Here is a 22,988-nt window from a genome sequence, read left to right as displayed (position 1 = left end):
TTAAAAGGTATTTGATCATGATGTGAGCACTTTCAATCATGAGTTTTTGATAGACTGAGACTTAGAAATTGCTTCTATTGCATGTGTGTGCTTTATGGGACTATGATATCGAAGGCTATTTATTGTGTGAGGTCTGAGATAGTTGTTCTGATCTGAATTAAAGCTGCTATAGTGAGACAACTTACTAGCATCCACTTCAGTTACCACGATTGGTTTGGAGAATTGAATTCGGAATCCCCAGGGATAATCACCAGTCCCTTTGAACAGCCTCACGGTTCGCTCTCGAACTAAAGAGGAAACAAAGAAGGCATTCTTTTGAGTTACTCTTTAGATACCACAAATATGATTACGAAAGTAGCTAGGATTTATTGCTTGTTTATTATATATCAGGCCAAATAAAAATGTTCTAAGCACTTATTAGTATTATCTAATTTAATATTTATATCAGGTTTTTTTATATAGAGGAGGAAACTGAGGTACAGAGAAGTTAAACAACTTATCTGAGTCACATGGTGAGTGAGGGGCAATGCTCACCACCCCAAGGCAGCATGACTCCCAAAAGGCAGCTGAGCCTTACAGGTCTGAGTCACTCAGATCCATAAACAATAAGACATTTGTTACAAGGTTATACATGAAAATAGGAAAACTGAATCCTTAGATGTACATTTAAGTCTTACAGGAGCCCAGGAAAGCCTGAACAATTGAGTTTCTCAGAAAAAAATGGGAACAGCTGGGTGGGCTTTGCAGATATTGTAACTGTAAGGTTGTGCTGTATTGATGGTGGAAAGTTCCAGAGACTTCACAGTAAGAGTTCATGGACTTTTACATGAGTCTAATGATCATTTATTAATGTGGCCCTGTTACTTCTCAGTCTTCTTTTCCATGTATCTTCTCTCTTTTCTTCCTGCTACCTTCACAGTGTCTTTTCTGTATAGAGATCTGTGTGTACATGCTCGTGTGTGTGTGTGTGTGTGTGTGTGTGTGTTTCATAGCTTCTGTGTACTAATGAGTTTGGCTTATTCATATCTTCAGCTCACTCATGGGCCCTCTTGACTTCTCTCTACCTCAAGACATTTTAACTTCTGTGCTTAGTATAGTAAGGGCATCTTCCCAGTTCAAATTCCTGAAAGTGAGAATCTCACAGGTTGAAAATATCTCTGCTCATAACTCTTCGGGCTGTTACTCTTCAGAGGTGACAAAGGGCAGGATTATCAGGCAGAAAATGTCTCTGTGGGACTGTCCCTTTTGTGGAAGGTCAATCTACATAATGGGAGATGTGGACACACAGAATTTTGTCTTTTATGGTATATTTACATCTTGTTTTTATTTAGAAAAAAAATACCCCTGAATCATGCTCGAATACAAAACTGAAAACATCTGAAGGACATAAGTGATTTCAGAAGGTCCATTTTTTAAGTGCTGACAAATTTACCAAAGAAGAATGATAAACAAAAGCCTTCAGAATATTGAGTGGTTTTATTTATGGTCAGGTTTACCAGAAAGAACTAGTAACATAATACTGGGATTATTAATATGTCCCCAGAAATTATACTTGTGGTATACTTTATTGGATGAATTTTTTTCTATACATGTTAATATCTAAAAATGATAAAGAGCAAATCCTAATAAAGTATAATGATAACCTCTCTGAGCTCCATAAGTAAGTTATTAATAATAGGCCCATTGTTAAGTCTCTGGAGAAGAAGTCAGGTAATTAATTATAAAATAAAAATACTCATCTATTAATAAGGAAGGCAAATTCATACCTTAAAGCTATAATTTGATAGAATCCCTTTTTATTAAAAAAATAGGAATACATTAGAATTTATGGGTAATACATTTTGCTGCTTCTTTCCAATCCTTCATTTGGTATTTTTGTATTTCACTTCTCATGTCTCAGGTAGTTTTAGATCTTCGTCTGGATTGGAGATCAAGGACATTTCTCTGCAGAGTTGCATCCTTTTTAGATACATATTCAAAGGCTATTACAGAATGCCTAAATGGCAATTTATGGATAGAATTATAAGCAATAGAGAGGTCAAAGGAATGCTTAAGAATTTCAAATGACTGATTTAACAATTATATTTTGAGTGGGAAAAGACCTTACTCCAGCTTTCCACTTGGTGAGGAATCTCTTCCTCACCATCTGACAGACAATTGGGGTACGTGAGTCCCTGATCTTTGGAGATACTATTATTATAAACTTACATTACAGTTTAAAGATTTCTGATTACAGGGTCTGTAACAGATCTGCCATTACTGTATTAAATTTTCTCTCATATTATGAGGTAAATCATTGGGTTGTTTTTTTTTTTCAAATTTCCTATGAGAATTTGACGAATACAGTAAAAAGTTAGCATTCTGTCCAGATGCTTTTGCATGTGACCTTCTCCTAGGTCAGGTAGGGAACAAAAATATCTGCTAAAAACAAGGAAACAAACATCTCTGTCTTTAATGATCCATTGTAGCCCAGTAGTAGAAGTTATTCATTCACAAACATTTACTGAATATCTATTATTTGTCCAGGTGTTTTCCTTTGTGTTAGGAATGTAATGTTAAAGACAGACAAGAGACTTTTTTTCCTAGACTTTCCATGCTAGACACTGGCTGCCAAAATTGGCAAACATTTAAAGAGAGGAAGGATAAAGTCTCTTTGTATGAATTCCTGAAGGAATGTTTATTTTTCCAAAATGTCTGAAGAAAATACACTGTTCTTCTGCTGTTGAGAACAGTATTAGGAAAAGCATGCCAAAATTGCTGGGAAAGTACTAGTGTATCCCAGCCCTAAAACTATCCTCTGCTCTAGTCTATGCTCCTGGGAGGCTCTCCATCACTTGGTTAATTTCCTTTTGGCAGTCATTGCATATCACTGTTTCTATTTGCCATTTACAGGATCTCAGTATAATTTAAGGGACAGAAATGAGAAATTCAAGGACACAGAGATGAATATTTTCACAATCTGCAACAGGCTGGTAGCCAATCAGGGCAGAAAGAAAATCAGAAATACTATTTCTGACCTCTGTAGAAATCATTTCTAACATCCCCTCTTGTTGAATCATCTTGCTCCCTCTAGGTTACCCTTTTGATACTGTCTTCTGCTTTTGACAGATTGATTATCCAACAGATATTTGCTTAATGGAATATTTTTATTGTGTTGGTTCAAATCAAATCACACTTGTTGTTTTGTTTTTGTATTACATGAGACTGTTAAGATGGGTACAGCTTTCAAGGCTGTGGTGATAGGGCTTTTTTTTTTCTTCAGTCAAGCAAATTGAATGTCAATAATGTATGTGAAAGTATAAACAATTCAATGAAGTTTTTAAATGGTGAACTCAACTGTTGCATTCTCCTGTGGGAGACTTGAGACAATCAAAATGTTTTGCAGTATGTTCCCCTCCCATTCTGAAGATAATTTTCTCACATTTTAAGATTTACAGTCTGGGTTTCCCCTGCCACTGTCTGGTGGATAATCTGAGTGCTACATAGTTGCTGAAAAGCCACAAATGAATGTCATTGTCTTTTCAGAGACTTTGTGGGCACATCTTCAAGTATGTTATCCCTTCAAATCACACACTTCCTTGGAATCATCTTGTTAGATGTCAAACTTCAAATGAAGGGTAAATATTTCCATAAACATAACACCCCTCATATATTAAAAAATACTCTAAAATTTTTTTGTTGTTCTCTCAATATACTTGATAGTGATGCAAACCTTTATCTGTATCTCCAACTTACAGAAGAGCTTTTTTTAGGGGATAAAGATGGATTTTTTTTTTAAGTGTAAAATTTATTCCCAAAAATACATGCTGGTAGATATAAATTAGTATTGCAGTATCTTAAAATGCCATTAGGTTAATAAAGGTATTTTTCAGTTAAAAATTATTCATTTGCATTCAGCTCACTTTTCCTTCGAATCTCCATTGTCTTATATAGATCTCTAAATATCATATAGTTGAAAATGTAAGCATCTGATAACATATCAAGTCTTAGTCACAATAAGAAGGAACAATTGCCACATTCGTGAACTGAAATTCAGTCCAACTAATGGTACCATGAAACTCACAACATTTAAACATTTTGTTTTCCTTATGTGATATGTATATATTATATAGGCATACATATAAATGCACATGCACACATATATACACAGTTTTTGACAAAATTGAACAAATATGTATGTGCATATAGATATGCACATATATATAAGCCTATGTATGCACGTGTGTCTGTGAACGTTGTTGGCAAAACTGAACAAATTTTTTTAACCAAAGCAAATAATAGTGAATCAATCAAATGCTTGTTGTTTGATGACCATAAGCATTTTGTAGAAATGGTGATAATTGTACTTTTTTACAGATACCATATATCAGGTATTAGCCAAGGTATTGTGAGGGACTAGTTGTATTTTATTCACTGTAAGTTTTCATACCTGCCTGCCATAAATAAATAGACAATAAATATTTGTAATTTTAATAAGTATCTTAATAGTATTTGTTTAGAATTTATATAAAATATATATGTGTATATATATATACTTATATGTGAATATGTAATATTCATCCAAAATTCTCACAAAAATTAAGAAAAACAAGGGTGAGAGATAGAAATAGTCAAGATGTGTAGAAATAGCCAGTTATAATTTCTGCATATATAACTTCATTTCATTTTTTATAACACTGTAAGATAGGCAGAGAGATACTAACAATAAATAAGTAACTATTCTAAGGACACATAGCTGGTAAATTTCTGAATAGTACTGAAATCCAGGACTTTTTATTCATTCATTCAACAAATACATATTGGCTTCCTATGATGAGGCACACGCTGTCCTAAGTTCTTGGACTACATCGATGGACAAAGAGACAGAAATCTTAACCTCCCAAATTTTACTTTCAGCCTGGTGTCCTTTCTCTGTACTATTCTATTACTCAAATAAAAGTTAAATACAGAAATTTTTTAAAAAGTTTATTCCTAGATCCTCATCATCTACTTTTATTTTCAAAGATTCCATTCTGAATTCTTTTAATTTTGGGATTTAGAGTCTCAAACTTCGTTTCCAATGAATGGCTAAGCTTATTACTATATGAGTATAAATAAATATTCTAAATGCACAAAATATAAAACTTGTATTATTTTATGCATGTACATAGGAACTCATTTAGATTTACAACTTATCCTCATTAATAGCATCCAATGTTGAATTTCATGCTTATGAGAAAAAATTAAGAAAGTCTCTATTTCTCTCCACAGATAAAATAAATGACGATCTTACATATAACAATCTTGTCTGTATAAATGGGATTCAGATAAAAATAAGCACATTTTGATGCTTGTACTGAAAACAAGTACATCTTTGTAAAATCTGTCACTTCTCTCTGTGTATCTTTAGAAACTTCCACCAGTGCCTAGGCCATAGTGGGCACAATATTTGTTAAATGCGTGATTGCGTAATTAATTTAAAACATTATTTTCAACTTGAACCTTTGCTTGCTTGAGTTAAGTTGTTGACTATTCATCAAAGTCATTTATTTATACCAATAAGACACAAGTTTACAAAAGCTCTACACCTAAAATTTTACAGCAAAGACTGGGAAAAATAGTAATATCACATGCTGAAACTTGTAATTCAGGTATAGGGGTTTTTTAAATTATTAAGCTATTATTGCATTAGGGAAATATACATAGTTTCAGTTAACTAAAAATAATCCCATAAAAATCATTAAATTATTAGAATATTAGTAAAATCCACAAAAACACATTTATATTATTAAAGGAAGATAGAATTACTAAATAACTGCAGTAAACATAAAAAGCAGGCTATAAGATTTTATGTATCACACTATATACATGCTAATATCAAATGTATATTTAATGTATGTTTAAAAACAAAACTAGACCTATGTATAACAAATAAGTAAGAATTTAAAAATGCAGGATCAATAAATTGCTTATATTTTGGTGTGGAAAAATAGATGTTACTTGTTACTTGTTACTTGTTCATACTCTAGAATACATTTTTTTAAAATAGTATTTTTACCCCTAGAACGGAAAATACTCGACTCTTCTACATTCATCTTTACGCCAAGTTTGGAATTACAACTTTTAGTTTGAATGAGCTCTTAAGACAGTTTTTATTTTAACAACTTCAGATTTTTTCACAATATTAAGAGATAGAGTGTGCTTCCCTCCATTTTGCCAACTTCCAAGGCTTGCCTGGAACTTGATTACATGTTCTCTAAGGTGTTTATTTTATACCATAACTATAGAGTCCTTACCAGCTACTGGTCGGGGTTTTTTACTAAGACATCTGGGACTGTCCTCAGGATTCCCATCATCCCCTCGGAAAACCCATGCTGCTGAATGGAAATTCTCTGTGTAGAATCCTTTCTCTTCAAGGTCAACTCGAAAGCCAAGATCCACAGAACAGCCATCTTCCGAGGTGACTGAGGAGCAGAAAGGGCGATAACGTGAATTACCCTCTGGCAGGAAAGGAGATGTGCACACGTTGATGGCCAAGGTGGGAAAGCAGTCGAACACATGTAGGGGCAGAGTCTTTATTAAAGGCAGAGTATCATCCTTGAAAGCGAGGAGCTAACTTCATTAGACTATTCTCTTAGGAGGAACTTAGATCGACTTAAAACATCCCAGATAAAATAGACATTGCTCGAGGGCCTATACCATGGAGGTCAGCACACCAGAGATAGCACTGTGAATCTTTTTGTTGAGGAAAAATGTAGAGAATATAACTGGTTTTGAGACTTACATATTAATATTTGGGGGTCAAGAGGAAGCTACATAAGACTGAGAATGAGAATCGGTTTCAAAATTCCAAGCACAAGGGGGAAAAATTGATATTGTCTTTCTGTACTTCAAAGAAGACACTGCAAAAACATTCCTAAAAAAACTCACTATGGTCTTACGTGTAGAATAAAGCATATGGGGAGGCAGGTAAAGTTTCATTTGACAGTTTCATTCATAGCAATTTAGGGTTTCTATGTATTTGGAAGTCCTTTGGCTAGTGTAGAATGCTGTGCTAATTAAGACAATAACATTGATTTTTTTTTTTTTTTTTGTATTAACTTCCAAGTGTTTCTTTGTGGCCTCATTTAGATAGTCCAGACCCGAATTCAGTCATGCCCCAAGTCTTTCAGTCTTTCAAGTGTGCAGAAATAAGTACCATTTCAGAACCGAAATATAATTTCAAGAACAGCCTAAATCCATTACTTGATTTTCTCAACTGTCATGAAGATGGGGGATTTAAAGATCACAGCATGCTTCTTAAATTGCAACAGAACACCTCTCTTCCAATTTCTTCTCATATACCCCACACAGCTGTTCCTATTCATTTCTCTCAAAAATTAGAGGTAAAACCACTTCCTTCCTCTCCTCACCCTGTCTAGCGGTGACCAGCTGGATTTCTGCTGAAGGTCAGTTATATAAAGTTCCCAAGAAGAAGGGCTCTTCTGCTCTCACTGACTTACTCTGAACAATCATTCCTAATAGTTCTTGTCCTTGGCCCTACATTTTCCATCTGCTCTCCCAGTACCGAAGACTGTAAACGTTAGTTATTGTCCTGGTACACAGACCAAGTCACCGATAGCTCCTACATTTGTTTAAATTGTGTAGAAATGGTCACAGGTGGTATGTTGACAAAGCATGCAACAGCATGGTCTCTGGCAGACAGTCAAGAACAAACTCTAATATCTTTAAAAATTTTTATTATTTAAGTATAGTTGATGTACAATGTCACATAAGTTGAACCCCAATATCTTTAATGCTTGTTCTTGTAGTTTTTATTTTGTACAGCAAATGAGATATCATTAGACACTTATCCGCGGTTTAAGTGTCTTCACGTAGATTTGTTTTTTATTCATTTATTAAGTTGAATTAAAATAATTGTTCTGTCACGAGCAAGGTGCAGTTTTAGGTGCAATGGGGATAGAAAGATAAGAGATGGAACTCATGGTGAAGTAAGAGAGTTCAGAGGAAGGAGAGAGCAATTTTGGATGCAGAGAAGGGTAGGATTGAAGAAGATCTCAAGGACTGGGCAAAATTTCTCTAAGAAGATGGGATTGTGGATTGGTAAATAAAGATGATAAGGACAAGTGGAGTGCAGTGAGGAAGTAGGGAATGAAAAGAGACCACATTGAAAAATACAGTTTTAGTGTGTAATAATAAAGGGGATGATAAATTAGAGTACTGTAAAATGATAAAGTAGGAAAGTAAATTTTATGAGAACGTTATCAGACATCTTGTTTATTGAAATAAAAATGATGAAAACTTTAGAATACTTTTACTCTGTATATGGGATGCCATCTTTCATGCATCATATTTCAAAATTGTGTTTTTTTGCCTTCATTTTTTAAAATAAGTCTGAGTATGACATTTGACTTAAAAGGGTAGGACAAGTAAACCGAAGAAATTATAACAATTTATCTTTCCAAACTTCAAGCCTAATTCAAGGCTGCTTCCTACATAGTACTTGATAAAGTTATAGGAGCCCTAACGGATTTTAAAGTATTAAAGCATCTTTCCTCATTCGATTTGTATCTTATATCATTGGTCTTAAATATTCAGTTATATTTTAATAGTTATGAGTATAACATACACAGATTCCTGGGACCATGGGTTCCTCTTTATCATTATTATCATTACCCAAAGTGTAGGTAGGTCTTTGTTTTTTTTTGGTAGGTCTTTAAATTATAGTGACTTTTGTTTTTATCAGCATGCAAGAGACTGTTAAAACAGCTCATTTATTTACAAATAGACTCGATTATGTGAATGAGCAGTTTTCTATTCATTCAACTACGAAGACAGAGCTAATCAACATACACTTACATAAACTCAGAACTAAAATTCATGATAAAATCCAATGAAGCAGCAGGCCACACCTGCGGCAGCTTCGAGCTTCTAGATTTCTCAACAATTGCCCCTGTGGAACTTTGAGCCAAGGAGAAAAAAAATCCAAATGTACCTTTGTCACTAAAACTTTATCTCCAAAATTTGGCTTGTGGAGATGAGCCTTTTAATAAAAGAAACTTTAAAAGAGAATGAGCTCTTAAATATGCTTCATAGTACTGAAATGGGATTTGTACTCCTTTGCTCCTGAAAAACTAAAACACTTCTTTTTTCACTTGAGAAGCAAAGAGATAAAATACTCGACTCAGTTCCAGATGTCTTTAGACGTTCTCATATCTCTTTCATTCCACTGTTTTATTTGAGGATAACAGAAAAGCTGTATCACAAGAATGAAACCCTGTTTGGACTTTCCCAGAGATGAACCCGGATCAGATCTGCATGGTCCAACTAGAGGTAGTGGGCTGTGTTTAAGGCATTAGCCCCACTGATCATTGTAGCTGAGTGACACTGCACAAGTCACTTATCCTCTGCATGACTCAGATTGCTCATTTGGTAAAATGAAGATGAAAATATAGTTCTTAACTTATAGTGTTGTTGGAATAATTAATAGATGAATATTTTGTACAGGCTGACATAGAAAGCACAATGTAATTGTTAGCTCTTATTACCAGAAATCAGAGGTCTCTCTTTCTCTCTTACTGTTCACCCCCTCCTTCCTTTCTTATTTCCATGGAAACTAATGTTTGGAAAATACATTTTCATGATAATTTTTGTAGCTGGATGAAATAAGGGAAATGCTATCAAGTATCCTCACACAGACCCAAATACTTGCCACATCTGTTTGTCATACAGGAGCCATTTGAGATTATAAAAATCAGAGCTCCATTTTGCAGGCCCTTCTGACTTTAGTTTACGGCCTTCAAGTTATTTACCTGGTGTGCCTTAGTCAGCATTCCCCACAGCCTAGATGCATTGATCAACTGTGTCCACATACATAAATATGTCATTCCTAATGTCTTTTCCAGTTATTATGTAGGAAGTCAGAGATGAGTGAGATTAACAGACTGAGAAACACCAGCTGTAATGATGCTCAATAAAGCTGTCAGTTTTTAAGTCATGGATTAGTAGCATATCCTGACTCTATAAATGAGATAGAATTTAAACCACACATTAAACAATGTTAGCTCCAGCAACTCTGAGTGAATTGCAGTCTCTTTTGAAAAGTTTCTGAAGAAATACAACATGAGTGGGTATGGCTTGGATAAACTGAGAAATAAAATGGCAGACACTTCCATTCCCTCATGTCTAATGTGAAACAAATTGTTAGTGTACTTTTTCATTCAAAACAGAATTCACCTCAAAGAAAACGTAATCATTGTTTTAATTTAAATGATTGTGCTACTTTGGCCTGCATTTGTGTATAAATGATACGGCTGATTCCTGTGTTGTGTCATGTGGGTACTGGTAAATGTTTAACAAGCAGCTCTCCAAAAGAAAAAAATGCCCTGATTTGTACTGTTTGTCAGTTTCCATTGCATAAATACTCACTCTGACCAATTTCAAGTTACTAGCCTGACGTTACTGAATTGCAATGTTAGGAAAAAATGTGCACGGTTGGCTATCATGAACCACTGTGAGCTGATTCCAGCACACCTATGGTGGTTTCTTTTTCCCAAGAAATGCAGAGCAGATATGAATGTCTAATAGCACTAGTCCACTAGTAGTGGACAATTTGTCCATAAAACAAAGGATGAAACAGACTTGGACTGAAAGGGTCCAGGGAGCTGAAGGACACAGGAAACAAGAAGGAACTGGTCTTTCTATATGAAAAGGAACTGAAAACTAGAGAAAATGGTCCCTTTCTCTATGGCACATAAAGATCATCTGTGATTAATCAAACAGAGTTTCCATTCAGTCTAATTTTTTTAGTTGAGATCAATCTAGATTGTTCCAGGTAATGGTGGAAGCTACTGTGATAAGTAATAAATTTTTATTACTACATGTAACATTTTATTTTTTTCCTCATTTATAACTAAACTGTTCTTCTCTCAGGTTCTTCTTTCTTAGCTTTTAGGATGGATAGATTCAGATTATCATAGTGTTAGTGGACTGTTGAATATCTTGATAATTTTGGTTGCATGGTTATAGAGGTAAAAGCTGCAGTTGAATTTTCTGCAGTATAAAATAGAGGAGTTCCCAAGGTCCAAGGGAAAATCCAGAATGATGGAAACAGAACACAGTCACTACGGGTATTCTATGAGGGAAGCTGTGCTATAAAAGGGGCTCCGTGGATGACTATGAGGTAGCACAGGGGTCTTCGAAGTAGAATGGTATCTACAGGAGATTTCAAGTTGTTTTCTAGGGAGTATGTAATATAAGACCTCCCCTCTGCATCCCCTTTGATGTCTTCAGAAGGTTCTCTTCCTCACTTTCGCTTAATGTGAGTATATTCTTTGGGGTCACCTGGATGAGTGGAGCTAGGGGCAGTTGTATCTGCATAAGCCAAGATTTTTATTCTTAGGTGAAAAGAAATAAAATTTTCAAAGACTGCAAATTTATCAAACAAGAGGCAAAGAAAAACAAGAATAACAGTCCAAGAATATTGCTATCTAGGAAATCCAGTAAAATTTTAGTGAAATTCCGGCTATTTATTCCTCTCAAGACTAGGGATGACTCTAGGACATGGAGAACAAAACCTCTTTCCTCTTTTACAGCTTGAACACTGAAGACCAAAGCCACCGAATCCTGCACACCTAATTGTCTAAATTAACATGACCTTAGTCCATAGTATTTACTAACAGTTTTTTTTTCCCCTTAGACACTTGACCAGGCAGATACTTTCACTGTTCCTCATCGGAACTTCTCCACAAACCATCAACTCTTGAGTAGAAAGCACCAACAGATAGTTTTCTTCCTCACTCTCTTCAGAACTTTCAAAATCCTCAGATTGCCATTTCCTTAAGTTCTAACCTGTTAACTCATGATCCTTACCCTGTCCTAATCAAGCTCTTAAACTGAAAGACCTAATGTAAACTAAATTTGTAATTGTCAGTAAAATCAGACTTTGTTTTTCCCCCCTCTAAATTAGCACCAAAGCTCTTTCTAGGGGGGTGTCCTTCTTTATATCTATGAGCAATAAACAGTTATCAATATGTAGTGTTGGTGATATGTTATCATTGCTCTAATATGAGAAGAGCACTGGTGCGTCATAAGGTTATGGTATGAAAGAGATTGTACACTCAAATGAGTAATTTGAGGAGAGTTTAACCCTATTTACAAACTGGACAGGACTTAAGGAAATTGGGGGTGATAGAGTGGGATTAAGACCAGTCCATCTAAGACTAAAATAAAAGAGGGAGGAATCAGGTACCAGTTACCAAAACCTAGAGCCATAGAAGGCAGTGGAGAGAGGGCTACTTTATAGGGTTACCACCTATGGCTTTAGGGAAACAACCAGTCCTTGGCATACCCCAGGGAGAAATCTGGGGCAATAATGGCAGGACCTCACTCTGCTCATTCCCTTCAGGCTCCTGCTGATCTTCCCAATTGGTCAAACCCCACAAAAAGCCAAAGGGCAAATTAACCCTTTGATATAGTCCATATAGAGGTGAGACACCTACGGCAGGGTGTAAGGTGGAGAACAGTAGAAAAGGAAGCTAGAAGGGCAAATGGAAGCTATTTGTAGATGTGGGCTCAAGATAGAGGAGCAAGAAAAAACACAGTCTCCCATTCTGAGAAGCATGTTAGAAAACATACATGGATAGGTCCTAATTCTTGCAGGCTATTTTATGAAAAGTGTGATAAATTCAATTATACGTATGTAGAAGCAAGGTTTGCAACTGAATTTTTCTGCATAATAAAAGCATTTCTAAGTTCAGAGGAAAAACAGGAAGGAGATAGAGGGAAGGCGTGTGGGTGTAGCACAGTATGTGTTTTAAGACTTGTGGAAGTGTTTGAAAGAAGGAAGGGTATTAGTACACCAGTAGCTGGGAAATACCTGAAATCCAGGATCAACCTATAAGCCATGAAGTGAAATCATAGCAGACAATATACTTAAGAAAAAATTTTCCTATTGAAATATATCTGACATAGAATACTGTATAAATTTCAGGTGTATACCATGGTAACTTGATACATTTATACACTGTAATATGATTGCCATTGTAGCTATTGCTACATTATTTAGCTAATGCTAATTATTATTAGAACCTCTATCACACTGCGTAATCTTTTTAGTAGTATTGAATAATTAAGTTCTAGTCTTTAGCAAACTTCATCATAATAAAATACTGTTGTCTATATTCACTGTACTGTAATTACTTCTTGCAAGTTTGTACCTTTATTATTTTTTTTAATGCTTATTTATTTTTGAGAGAGGGAGGGAGGGTGGGAGAGAGAGACAGAGAGAGAGAGAGGCAGAAAGAGAGAGAAGGGGACAGAGGATACAAAGCAGGCTCTGTGCTGACAGCAGAGAGACTGATACGGGGCTCGAACTCATGAAGCTTGAGATCATTGCCTGAGCCAAAGTTCGATGCTTAACCGACTGATCCACCCAGGTGCCCCATGTTTGTACCTTTAAACAACATCTATTCTATTGCCCTATTCCCCAATTCTTGGTGACCACCATTTCTGTCAGAAAGTTTTGATGCAGAACGGTGGGAACACCACCAAGAGCGAAACCTAGAGAGGCCCCAGTTGCAAGCAACAGGGTAATCAATTGGACCACCATGGCAGAAACAGCAGGGATTCTGATGTCCACACATTACTCACTCTGAATTCCACGAGGGGTCAAGCAGCGGCAGTGACTGCACCTGCCTCTAGCCATGAGCAATGACTGTGTGAAAAAGTTGAGGACTGAGAGCAGAGGACACCCAGATGGGATATGGAATGTCCTGTGCAATAAGTCATTTATTGCAACCTGAAGCAGGAGACTATGAGAGGAGGAAGGAAAATAGTATTTGAAGAAATTGTATCTGAGAATTTATGAGAGTTGAAGAAAGTTAAGAGTCATCAGCATGCCAAACATTAAAATATATTTAAAACACACACACTGAAATACACACTAGAAAAATTTTAGAATACCAAGGATAAAAAGAAAACCCTAAGAACTAATAGAGATGAAATTTCGATTAATGACAAAAGTTTTGAGAATGAGATTGGAGTTAGACTTTTCATCAGTACCACTGGCTACAGGAAGACAATGAACCAGCTTCTTCAATAGTTTGAACCTAGTATTCTGTACCAAACTATGGCAAACTGTCATTCAGAATTAAAAGGCAAGTAAATACATTTTCAGATTTGTCAGGACTCAGTTTATCTCCCCAAAATCTCTCTTAAATTATTAGAGGATTATAGTAAGAAGAAAAAGAAAACAAACTCTGTTGGAAGTAATTGGTACATAAGGCAATGATGAGGAAAACTAATGAAATATTAAGTATTGATCATTAAAATATTTTTAAAAAATTTTGAACCAAATTCAACATATCAATATAGAAATTGATGAGGGGGAAGGGGACTAGAAGTGGAAGAAAGTAAACATTACAACAAAATGTGAAGCAGTGGGAATATTTTACTGTTTTACTGGAGGAAGTAGACATTGACCAAGGGACAAAAATGAAACACTCTCAGACCAAAATGGAACACTTAGATTATATTCACCGTTCACATGAATGTAGGAACACTGTGGTGGGGTAACACAGTACGGTGGTGTTTTATATAAATATTATCATGATTTTGCCCACATATTTATAGCTCCTTTCAATTCCTAATCTGTGCCAGCATCTAACTCACTCTGGATAAATTACACTGCTGCCTTCAGGAATTCTGCTTGTGTCATTCTGTCAGCTTATCTATAGGAATAGCCTCGAATACTCACTACTGTCTCTATCATAAAGGCACCATTCTCTGCATCACAACTCTTTTGGGTTCCTGGACCCAGTTGTAATGTGTGTGTGTGTTCATGCACACACACGTCCCCACACCAACAAGGAATTCCCTGGACACCTGGCTGAACATTCCGACACTCTAATCACTGCAGTTGCTTCCTCTGGTTGTCAGTCCCATCTAGGTTACCTAGGGCTTTCCAACAGTCACCTCATTAACATAACAAAAGACACCTTTATTGCTCTCTTATAGGAAATCCTAAGGATTTTAGGAGCTGTGAGCCAGGAAATCCGTGTACCAAGACCAACTTTATATAAGGATGAACGTGAATGACCAAATATATATTTTTATATTTCTTATAAATTACAGTATTGCATCAACTCTTTCTCCCTTTCTTCCTCTTTCTTTCTTTCTTTGTTTCTTTCTTTCTTTCTTTCTTTCTTTCTCTCTCTCTCTCTCTCTCTCTCCCCCCCCACCCCTTCCTGTTCCTTCCTTCCTCCCTCTCTCTCTGCCCTCCCTCCCTCCCACACTTCCTTCATTCCTTTCTTTCTTCCTCCTGTCTTTCCTTCCTTCCGTCCCTCTCCCTTTCTTTCTGTGTCTTTCTCTTTCTTAATGATGTTTGCTCAGGTTTTCCTATAAGTGTTTTTCATAAACAATTGGTATGTTTTGTAAATAACCTTCAAATGACAAATGTCTATTACTTACATAACTATCTTCTAACAGCTAGCTGCTAGAATTTTAAAGCCAGATTAGGGGTAGTATGTACTAAATGAACTAATGCTTCCCTCTATTTTCCTTAACTCATATTTTCCCTTCAGTTGTATTACCTCATTGATGACCTACCTTCCATTCTCAGTTACCATTGATTGTGAGACTGGTGTATAATGCTGATTTAATAACACTCTTTAAATACCAAGAGAAACACCATCTCACTAAAATACATATCAATTTAAAGACAATTCCTCATTTTATAAATGTTAAATCAAGAAGAAAACTGTTTCTTTTAATCAAATATACCACCCTTAGCTTTTTACATATTTTTGTAAGGCAACGCAAATTCTTTGAAGTAGGGGACAAAATTAATTCTGTAAAGAATCCTATAGTTAGTTATTTCAGTCTCTGAAGAGAAGAGTAGCCTTAGTAGGCAGTTGTGTGTGTTTTGGAGGAGATAAATTACCAAGTTGGGATTCTTTAGTGCATAATGAAGAGTTGATTTATTCTAAAAATATCTTTTACATAAAGGCACATAATCACCACATTGCCATGTTCAAACAATAGGGTTTATATCCTGGCGATAAGAGGGAGGGGACTCTGGGCTTCACCTATTGCTTTGCTCTGGCTTTGGAAAAGAAGATGATTTTCTACTCACTGGACCCTTCGGTGATGTTGCTGGTAAATGAACTTTCCCCTGCTGAGCTGCATCTTTTGCCATCTTTGAATTGCTGCCTCCTTCTGGCCCACTGGTCTATTGCTTCTTCTTGGGAACCATCACTGGCCCTTGTACCTCTTGGAGCCAATTCCTGGGATAACTTGCGGAGGCTATTTATTTCCAGATTCCAATCTAAATTAAACCACATGAAGTATGAGACAATATTTCAAGACAGATTTTCAAATATCCCAGTCTGTGTAACAGAATCACTGTAGACTAGAACTAGAATAATTCATTTAACTCTTTCATGATTCACTTTTTAAACTTGTATTACTTAAAAACAAAACCAAAAAACCATACAGATTGAAGGCAGAGGATCACCATGCATTACCTCAGTTGGGTTCAATTCAATTGATAATCCTCGGGTACCAGCAATATTCCTGATATTATATTAGTTATTCTGGAAGAGCAAAGTTCACATAAACTGATAATTATGCCCCCAGAATTCTCAAAAAGAAGATATTACCTGAATTAGTTAAATTACAAAATATGATAATAAGTCTACTATTGTACTCAAATCGTTTATGGTTTAACTTCTATTAGTCACAAGAATGCAAATTTCATGATACTTTTCTTGCTGCATATGTTGGTTTAAAATAAGGAACAGGGGAAAAAAATGAATGAGGCTTTGATCATTTTATATTTGAATAAATAACTTGAAATACTTTACATAATTCCAAACTGCTGCCTTCTGTCATCATAAGCTGTGTATTGATTAGAAGCAAGAAAATTACAAATAAATTAATTGCAGTAAAATCAGACTGTAAGTAAACAAGTAACAAAGTAAAATAAAATGAAACCAAAAATAGCAAAGCATATAACACGTACTAAGTAATTCCATAGGCTGGAATTGGTTAAGATTTTACTTATTTTTATTTTTTGATACTATGTGAAAGGCAAGCAACATCAATTTAAAAAGAGGCCAAATATCAACCTATATTTTTATTCTATCCTTTTTTAAAAAAAATATTTATTTTGAGACAGAGAGAGAGAGTGAGCATGAGTGGAAGGGAAGCAGAGAGTAAAGGGGAGGGAGAATCCCAAGCAGACTCCACGCTGTCAGTGTAGAGCCCAACACAGGGCCCACTCTCATGAACTTTGAGATGGTGACCTGAGCCAAAATCAAGAGTAGGAAGCTTAACTGGCTGAGTCACCCAGATGCTCCTATTTTTATTCTATTCTAAGGAGCAAATGAGTTTTAAAATTCGGTCTTTGTAAATTAAAATCTGATTTATCAGTATCAAAATTTGTACTTAGAACTATTTAATAAATGGGATATATCCATGAATAAGTGATTTTCTTTTATTCATTCATTCATGTTTATTTAGTTTTGAGAGAGAGAGAGAGAGAGAGAGAGAGAGAGAGAAAGAAAGACAGACAGAGAGTGAGCAGGGGAGGGGCAGAGAGAGGGAGACACAGAATCCCAAGCAGGCTCCAGGCTCTGAGGTGTTAGCACAGAGCCTGATGTGGGGCTCAAACTCACAAACCATGAGATCATGACTTGAGCCAAAGTCAGATGCTTAACTGATTGAGCTGCCTAGGTGCCCCAATTTTCTTTATTTTATATATAGTTATTAATGATCCATTTGATCCATAACAATTTAAATTTCACTTGTCTGGGAGAAGTGGGAAGTAGGAAGAGCCATTATCTAATACCTCTAATTTTCTATAACTCTGCTGTTGACCCCTATCTCTTCCCTAAAGACGAGAAGGGGAACTTCCCTAAGAAGTTAGAGGGGACAGAAAAATTACATTCATTTTATATTTACTATTGATTTTCTATATATTAATTTCCACCCTTACTGGAGCTACAGCTATGCACAAGATTACTTTTTGCCTTCTGAATTTTACACAGTGGTGGACTTTTAAAGATGCTCTGGCTATTGTCTCCAATGGTTGCTCTAGTTCCATTTGTTGAGATTTAGAGTCCAGGTCGACTCTGAAGGCATCATGAGATGAGGAGGGGAATTTTCTATATTTGAAAGCAATTCTTTTCTGAAATTGCTGGAGAAAAAAAAAAGAAGTTCTATGAGCCTAGGAAACTGTGTGTAATAGAAGTATGGCCCTGTGATATCATGGGGAAAGTTTTCCTCTAACATTTTCTTAGGTACCTAAATGAAAAGAAAGTCTGTGCCCTACAGTATGTTTTGAAGTGTCATTTGAGAACCACTGTAATGCCCGCTGAGTGCAAAGCATCACTCCCGTTGTCCTGCTTGGTGTCTGTAGAATCTCAGGTTTGCAAAACTATTAGAAGGTAATTTGGTCTAATCATCCTCTAGATGCTTAAAACACTTCTATGAGATTTCTACCAAGTAGTTATTCATTCTAAGCCTGAACACTTCCCATACTCAAATTTATTACCTGTTTACTCCCTGAATCAGCATAATCCTTAAATATTTCAAGCAGATAGAAAGTTTTACTTGGTGAATTGAATCTATATCTCTGTGACCTTCATTCACATATAAGCTTCTTCCTCGTTCCATGAGTATCACTTGTTTACTGAGCCTTTCTAGGAATAAGTCAGTGTGCTTGGGGCTGGAACGAAGACACTCAAGTATCTTGAAGGACTCTATTAAAATACACACCATCACTCTGTAGGAACAATATGTTAACCCATTAAAAGACACACTAATGTTTTATCAAACATGAGTTTAAAAATAGAAAGCTGTTACTTTGGAAGCCAAAGGGTGGTCTACCAACTGAGATAGAGACCAAGGAGAGGAAGATGGTCAGCTGGGAGAAGCCCTGCTGGAAGAAGGCACAGGCATTGAGGCTGGACCCTGGATCTTGGGCCCTGGATTTGCTCATCTACTGAGAAATGCTGAAATGGGTGCCAGTGTGGTAAGTTCCCAGTTTCACTAAAAGTTAGCTTGTTGGAAATTATCCCAAAGGTTGCATTCTGCTACAAGAAAAGGAGTATTTTCTTTATTAATCTTTTTATCTCTAGAGCTTGGCATGGACCTTGGAACCACAAACTTTCTCAGAGCTCCATACTCTATACCATTTGCCTTGGTGTTAGCTTCTAGGATCACTCTTTCCTTGCAACACAGCAAGTTAAACTATCTTAAACATACATGTAAGTTTTATGTCATATGTAAAGGGCTATTTAATTGTAAATATTTCTATGCCATGTAAAATGTGATTTGATCCTTCTCATTCTCTCCTTGTTATTCTCTCAGAGTACCCTAATTTTTGTTTCTTCATTAAAATATATTATGATATAGAATTTTGGTTCTTTGGCAGAGTTCTTAAAGATACATTTCAGTCCATTTACCACTGAAGAAATGAGGTCCTGAGAAACTTCTTTACCCAAGAATGTATAGACTTGACTTGGCAGAGGAAGAACCCAGAATTTAGTTTTAAGAGTTTCAGACTGGTACGCTTTCCTTTATATCACTGTTTTTTTTTGTTTTTGTTTTTGTTTTTTTTTATACCTTCCACCATCTACCCATCCCCACCTGCTCTCTTCTGTCTAGTTCAGAGATAATAGACTGTTTAGTCTATACTTTGTCTTAAAAAGTCTTATGGTATAGAGATTCATATATATACATACATATGTATATATATGAATATACATATATATAAATTCAAAACTAACTAAATATTTATAAAATATTATAAATATATTTATTATAAATAAAAAAGTTCAGATCTCCAGCTCTCTTGAAAACCCAAAAGACCTGGCTGTACTGGACCTGTATTCTCATTCCCTCAGGATAGAGCTCCCTCTAGGTCACCAACACTCCATTATTTCTCACATGGCCTGCTTTACTCATTTACATGATCTTCCTGGCTCCTGTAAGCAGTCCAGATTGTGACAGCTAATCTAGGTAATTCGCAAGCACACACACAGATGGGAGGAAGGAACTACATAATACAGATCTTCTTCGACTTATGATAGGGTTCTGCCCTGATAAATTCATTGTAAACTGAAAATGTCGTAAGTCCGAACTGCATTTAATGCACCCAACCTACTGAATATCACAGGTTAGCCCAATTTACTGTAGGTGTGCTCAGAATACTCACTTAGCCTACAGTTGGGCAAAGTCCCCTCACACAAAACCTCTTTTATAACTAATGAACAAGATTACCTCTTGCCTTCTTGTTTGAATATCTCACATAATTTATTGAATACCATACTGAAAATAATAGAATGGCTGTATGGGTTCAGAATGGCTTTAACCTTGTGACCATGTGTCTGCTGGGAGCTGTGGCTGCCACTGCCCAGCGTCAAGAGAGAGTGTGGTGCCACAAAGTACTAGTTGGGAAAAGATCAAATTCAAAATTTGAAGTACAGTTTCTACTAAACATATATACCTTCTGTACCATCCTTAAATTGAAAATTTTACATTGAACTACTGTGAGTCAGGGACTGTCTGTATTATAGTCAGCACTCATGGTAGGCATTCTTAATCTGAGGTATGTGGATAGAATCTGAGGAGTTCGAGGACCCTTCTGAAAAGTTAGGCATCAGTTTATGCCTATGTCAAATTTATAATTTTCTAGTGAAACAGTATAAACATGTTCTGGTTCCTCAAAGCAATCCACACCCTGAAAACATTATAAAATCCTGGCCTGAAGTATCAATAGTATAATAACAACAATATTGAATAAAAATAACGCTCTAGGAGAGTCAAGTCCGTGCAAAAATTTATAGATTTAACTGTCCTTTAATACAAACATTTAAATTTCTGAAGCATTTCCCTATTTTTTGTTTGTTTTTGTATGTGAAAATAGAGTTTTGCACAAGGAAACGTGATGTGAGTTCCTTGAATTCTTTCGTTCAGCAAATATACATGGAGTGCCTACTCTACAGGACAGGCACTGTTCTGGTGTTGTGGATACAGCAATGATCAGAACAGAAAAAAAAAATCCATGCCCTCATGACTACATTCTTGTGGGAGAAGACAGAACAAATAAACTAGTAAAATACATGGTATATTAAAAGGTGGGGTTACCTAGGTGGCTCAGTCGGTTAAGCATCAACTTTAGCTCAGGTCATGATCTTGGGGTTCATGGGTTCCAATCCTGCATCTGGCTCTCTGCTGGTAGTGCAGAGCCTGCTTTAGATCTCTCTCTGTCTCTCTGCCCCTTCCCTGTGCTCTCTCTCAAAGTAAATAAACATTAAAAAAAAGAAGGTGAAAGTAGTGTGTATAAAGTAAAACAGAAGAGGGATAGATTACACCTGGGCTGGAATGGACAATGCTCCAATTGCAGTTTTCTTTCTTTTTTAGTTTTTGCACATTAAAAATTTTTTTTTACTTATTTTTGAGACAGACAGAGAGAGAGAGAGAGAGAGACCAAGCAGGGGAGGGACAGACAGAGAGGGAGACACAGAATCCGAAGCAGGCTCCAGGCTCTGAGCTGTCAGCACAGCCCAACATGGGGCTTGAACTGATGAATCGCGAGATCATAACCTGAGCCAAAGTCTGATGCTTAACCGACTGGACCCCTCAGGCGCCCCTCCAATTGCAGTCTTAAGTTGAGTGGTGTGAGAAGGCCTCACTGAGAACTAAGAAGGTACCATGTCAAAAACTTCAAGGGATGAGAATGAACAATGTAGGCAAATGGGGGAAGAGTGGTCTAGGTAGTGGGAGCAGTCCAAGCAAAGGATGTATTGTAGGATCTTGCCTGGCAGGTTCTAGCAACTCAAGGAAGTCAATGTGGCTGCAACAGAATGATCCAGGGGAAGAGGAGTAAAGGGGCAAAAGGGAGAGTTGTAGGAGCACCTTTTGATGAACCACAGTAACAGGGAACTGGTAGCTGCAATTGTTCACCAAATGAGACAAAGTCTCATTGAAGTACAGCATCAGCTCTGGGGGAATTACAGCTTGAATTATTAACTTACAAGGAAATAGGCCTTGTTGGGGGAGGCAGTCCAGGGAGGAGAATGACCATGGGGGAAGGAGAGGACCCTCCAGCCTGGGAGGGAGATTTATTCACGTGAGCAACACATCTGTTCTGGGAGACACAGGGGCTCTTATTTCAGGTCTGCCTCTTGCTGACTCAAATAATTATGGACTGAAGAAAACATTGGGGTTAATGCCATTGATCCTGTTATCTGGGGGTATATCGGCGCTGGGAAGCAGTCTCTGTGACTGATGGATCTTTGCTTTAGGGTGTTCATATTAAGCAGGTGACTGTATAGCATTTGTGTTGTTTTAGGACATTTATCCTCTATACAGTAAATTCATGTTTTATACCAATGCTTACATAACTGTGCTTTCTGTATTTTATTTCTACTTCTAAATTGTATTAATTCTATTTAAAAATTAGGGATGGAACAACAAAGAAGAGATAGTTTCATCATTCCAAGTCTCATTTCTGGACATATCAGGCATGTTACTGGAAGTTTGGAAGGAAGTTTTTGCTTGTTCAAGATGTATTTTAATATATAATGTGGAATAATGCTAACATAGAATATAAAATATTTTTGGCCTATTGAGGAAAAACAACAAGGGCCTTCTGTGAAGTGACCAAAATGATAGAATGTCGACCCAAGATTGAAAGCAGACAGGGCAGTATTATGTACTTAGAAAAGAGCTTCTATCTTAGCCCTCTTGAGGTCTGGAGAACTGCTGGGTTCTATCAATGTTTTGAGCAGGGTCAACCAATGCACAAGGGAGGACAGAGGTCTGCTTGAGATCTGACACCCCATAGATAGCTCAATCAGGATTAGCCATGGCCGTTTCTGGTTTTTGTCCTTTGCTTTGATTACTATTCCACATGGCCTCCTGAAATATGTATACCATCCTTCTGCAACGCCACAGCAAGGTTTAAGAACACATTTCATCAAAAACATATTCTTTCTATTATA

The 22,988-nt window shown here is 36.4% G+C and overlaps 1 protein-coding gene across 4 annotated transcripts in view; it reads right to left on the bottom strand.

The window, feature by feature from the left end:
* LOC109267632 (uncharacterized) overlaps nucleotides 1-22,988 on the bottom strand; it is a 122,712-nt gene that overhangs the window by 81,250 nt on the left and 18,474 nt on the right. For all 4 annotated transcript variants that reach the window (XM_019450540.2, XM_019450542.2, XM_053907160.1 and 1 more), the window contains exons 4-6: nucleotides 16,112-16,303; nucleotides 6,276-6,443; nucleotides 186-287 (exon numbers count right to left, since the gene is read on the bottom strand). In XM_019450540.2, the coding sequence (XP_019306085.1) occupies nucleotides 186-287; nucleotides 6,276-6,443; nucleotides 16,112-16,303 (462 nt within the window). The remainder of the gene's footprint in view (nucleotides 1-185; nucleotides 288-6,275; nucleotides 6,444-16,111; nucleotides 16,304-22,988) is intronic.

This window comes from Panthera pardus, unplaced genomic scaffold (assembly GCF_024362965.1).
Source record: "Panthera pardus isolate Hobbes unplaced genomic scaffold, ASM2436296v1 HiC_scaffold_2, whole genome shotgun sequence".
Lineage (NCBI taxonomy): Eukaryota > Metazoa > Chordata > Mammalia > Carnivora > Felidae > Panthera > Panthera pardus.
Note: the sequence above shows the minus strand (reverse complement) of the source record. Positions and strands in the feature narration are given on the sequence as shown.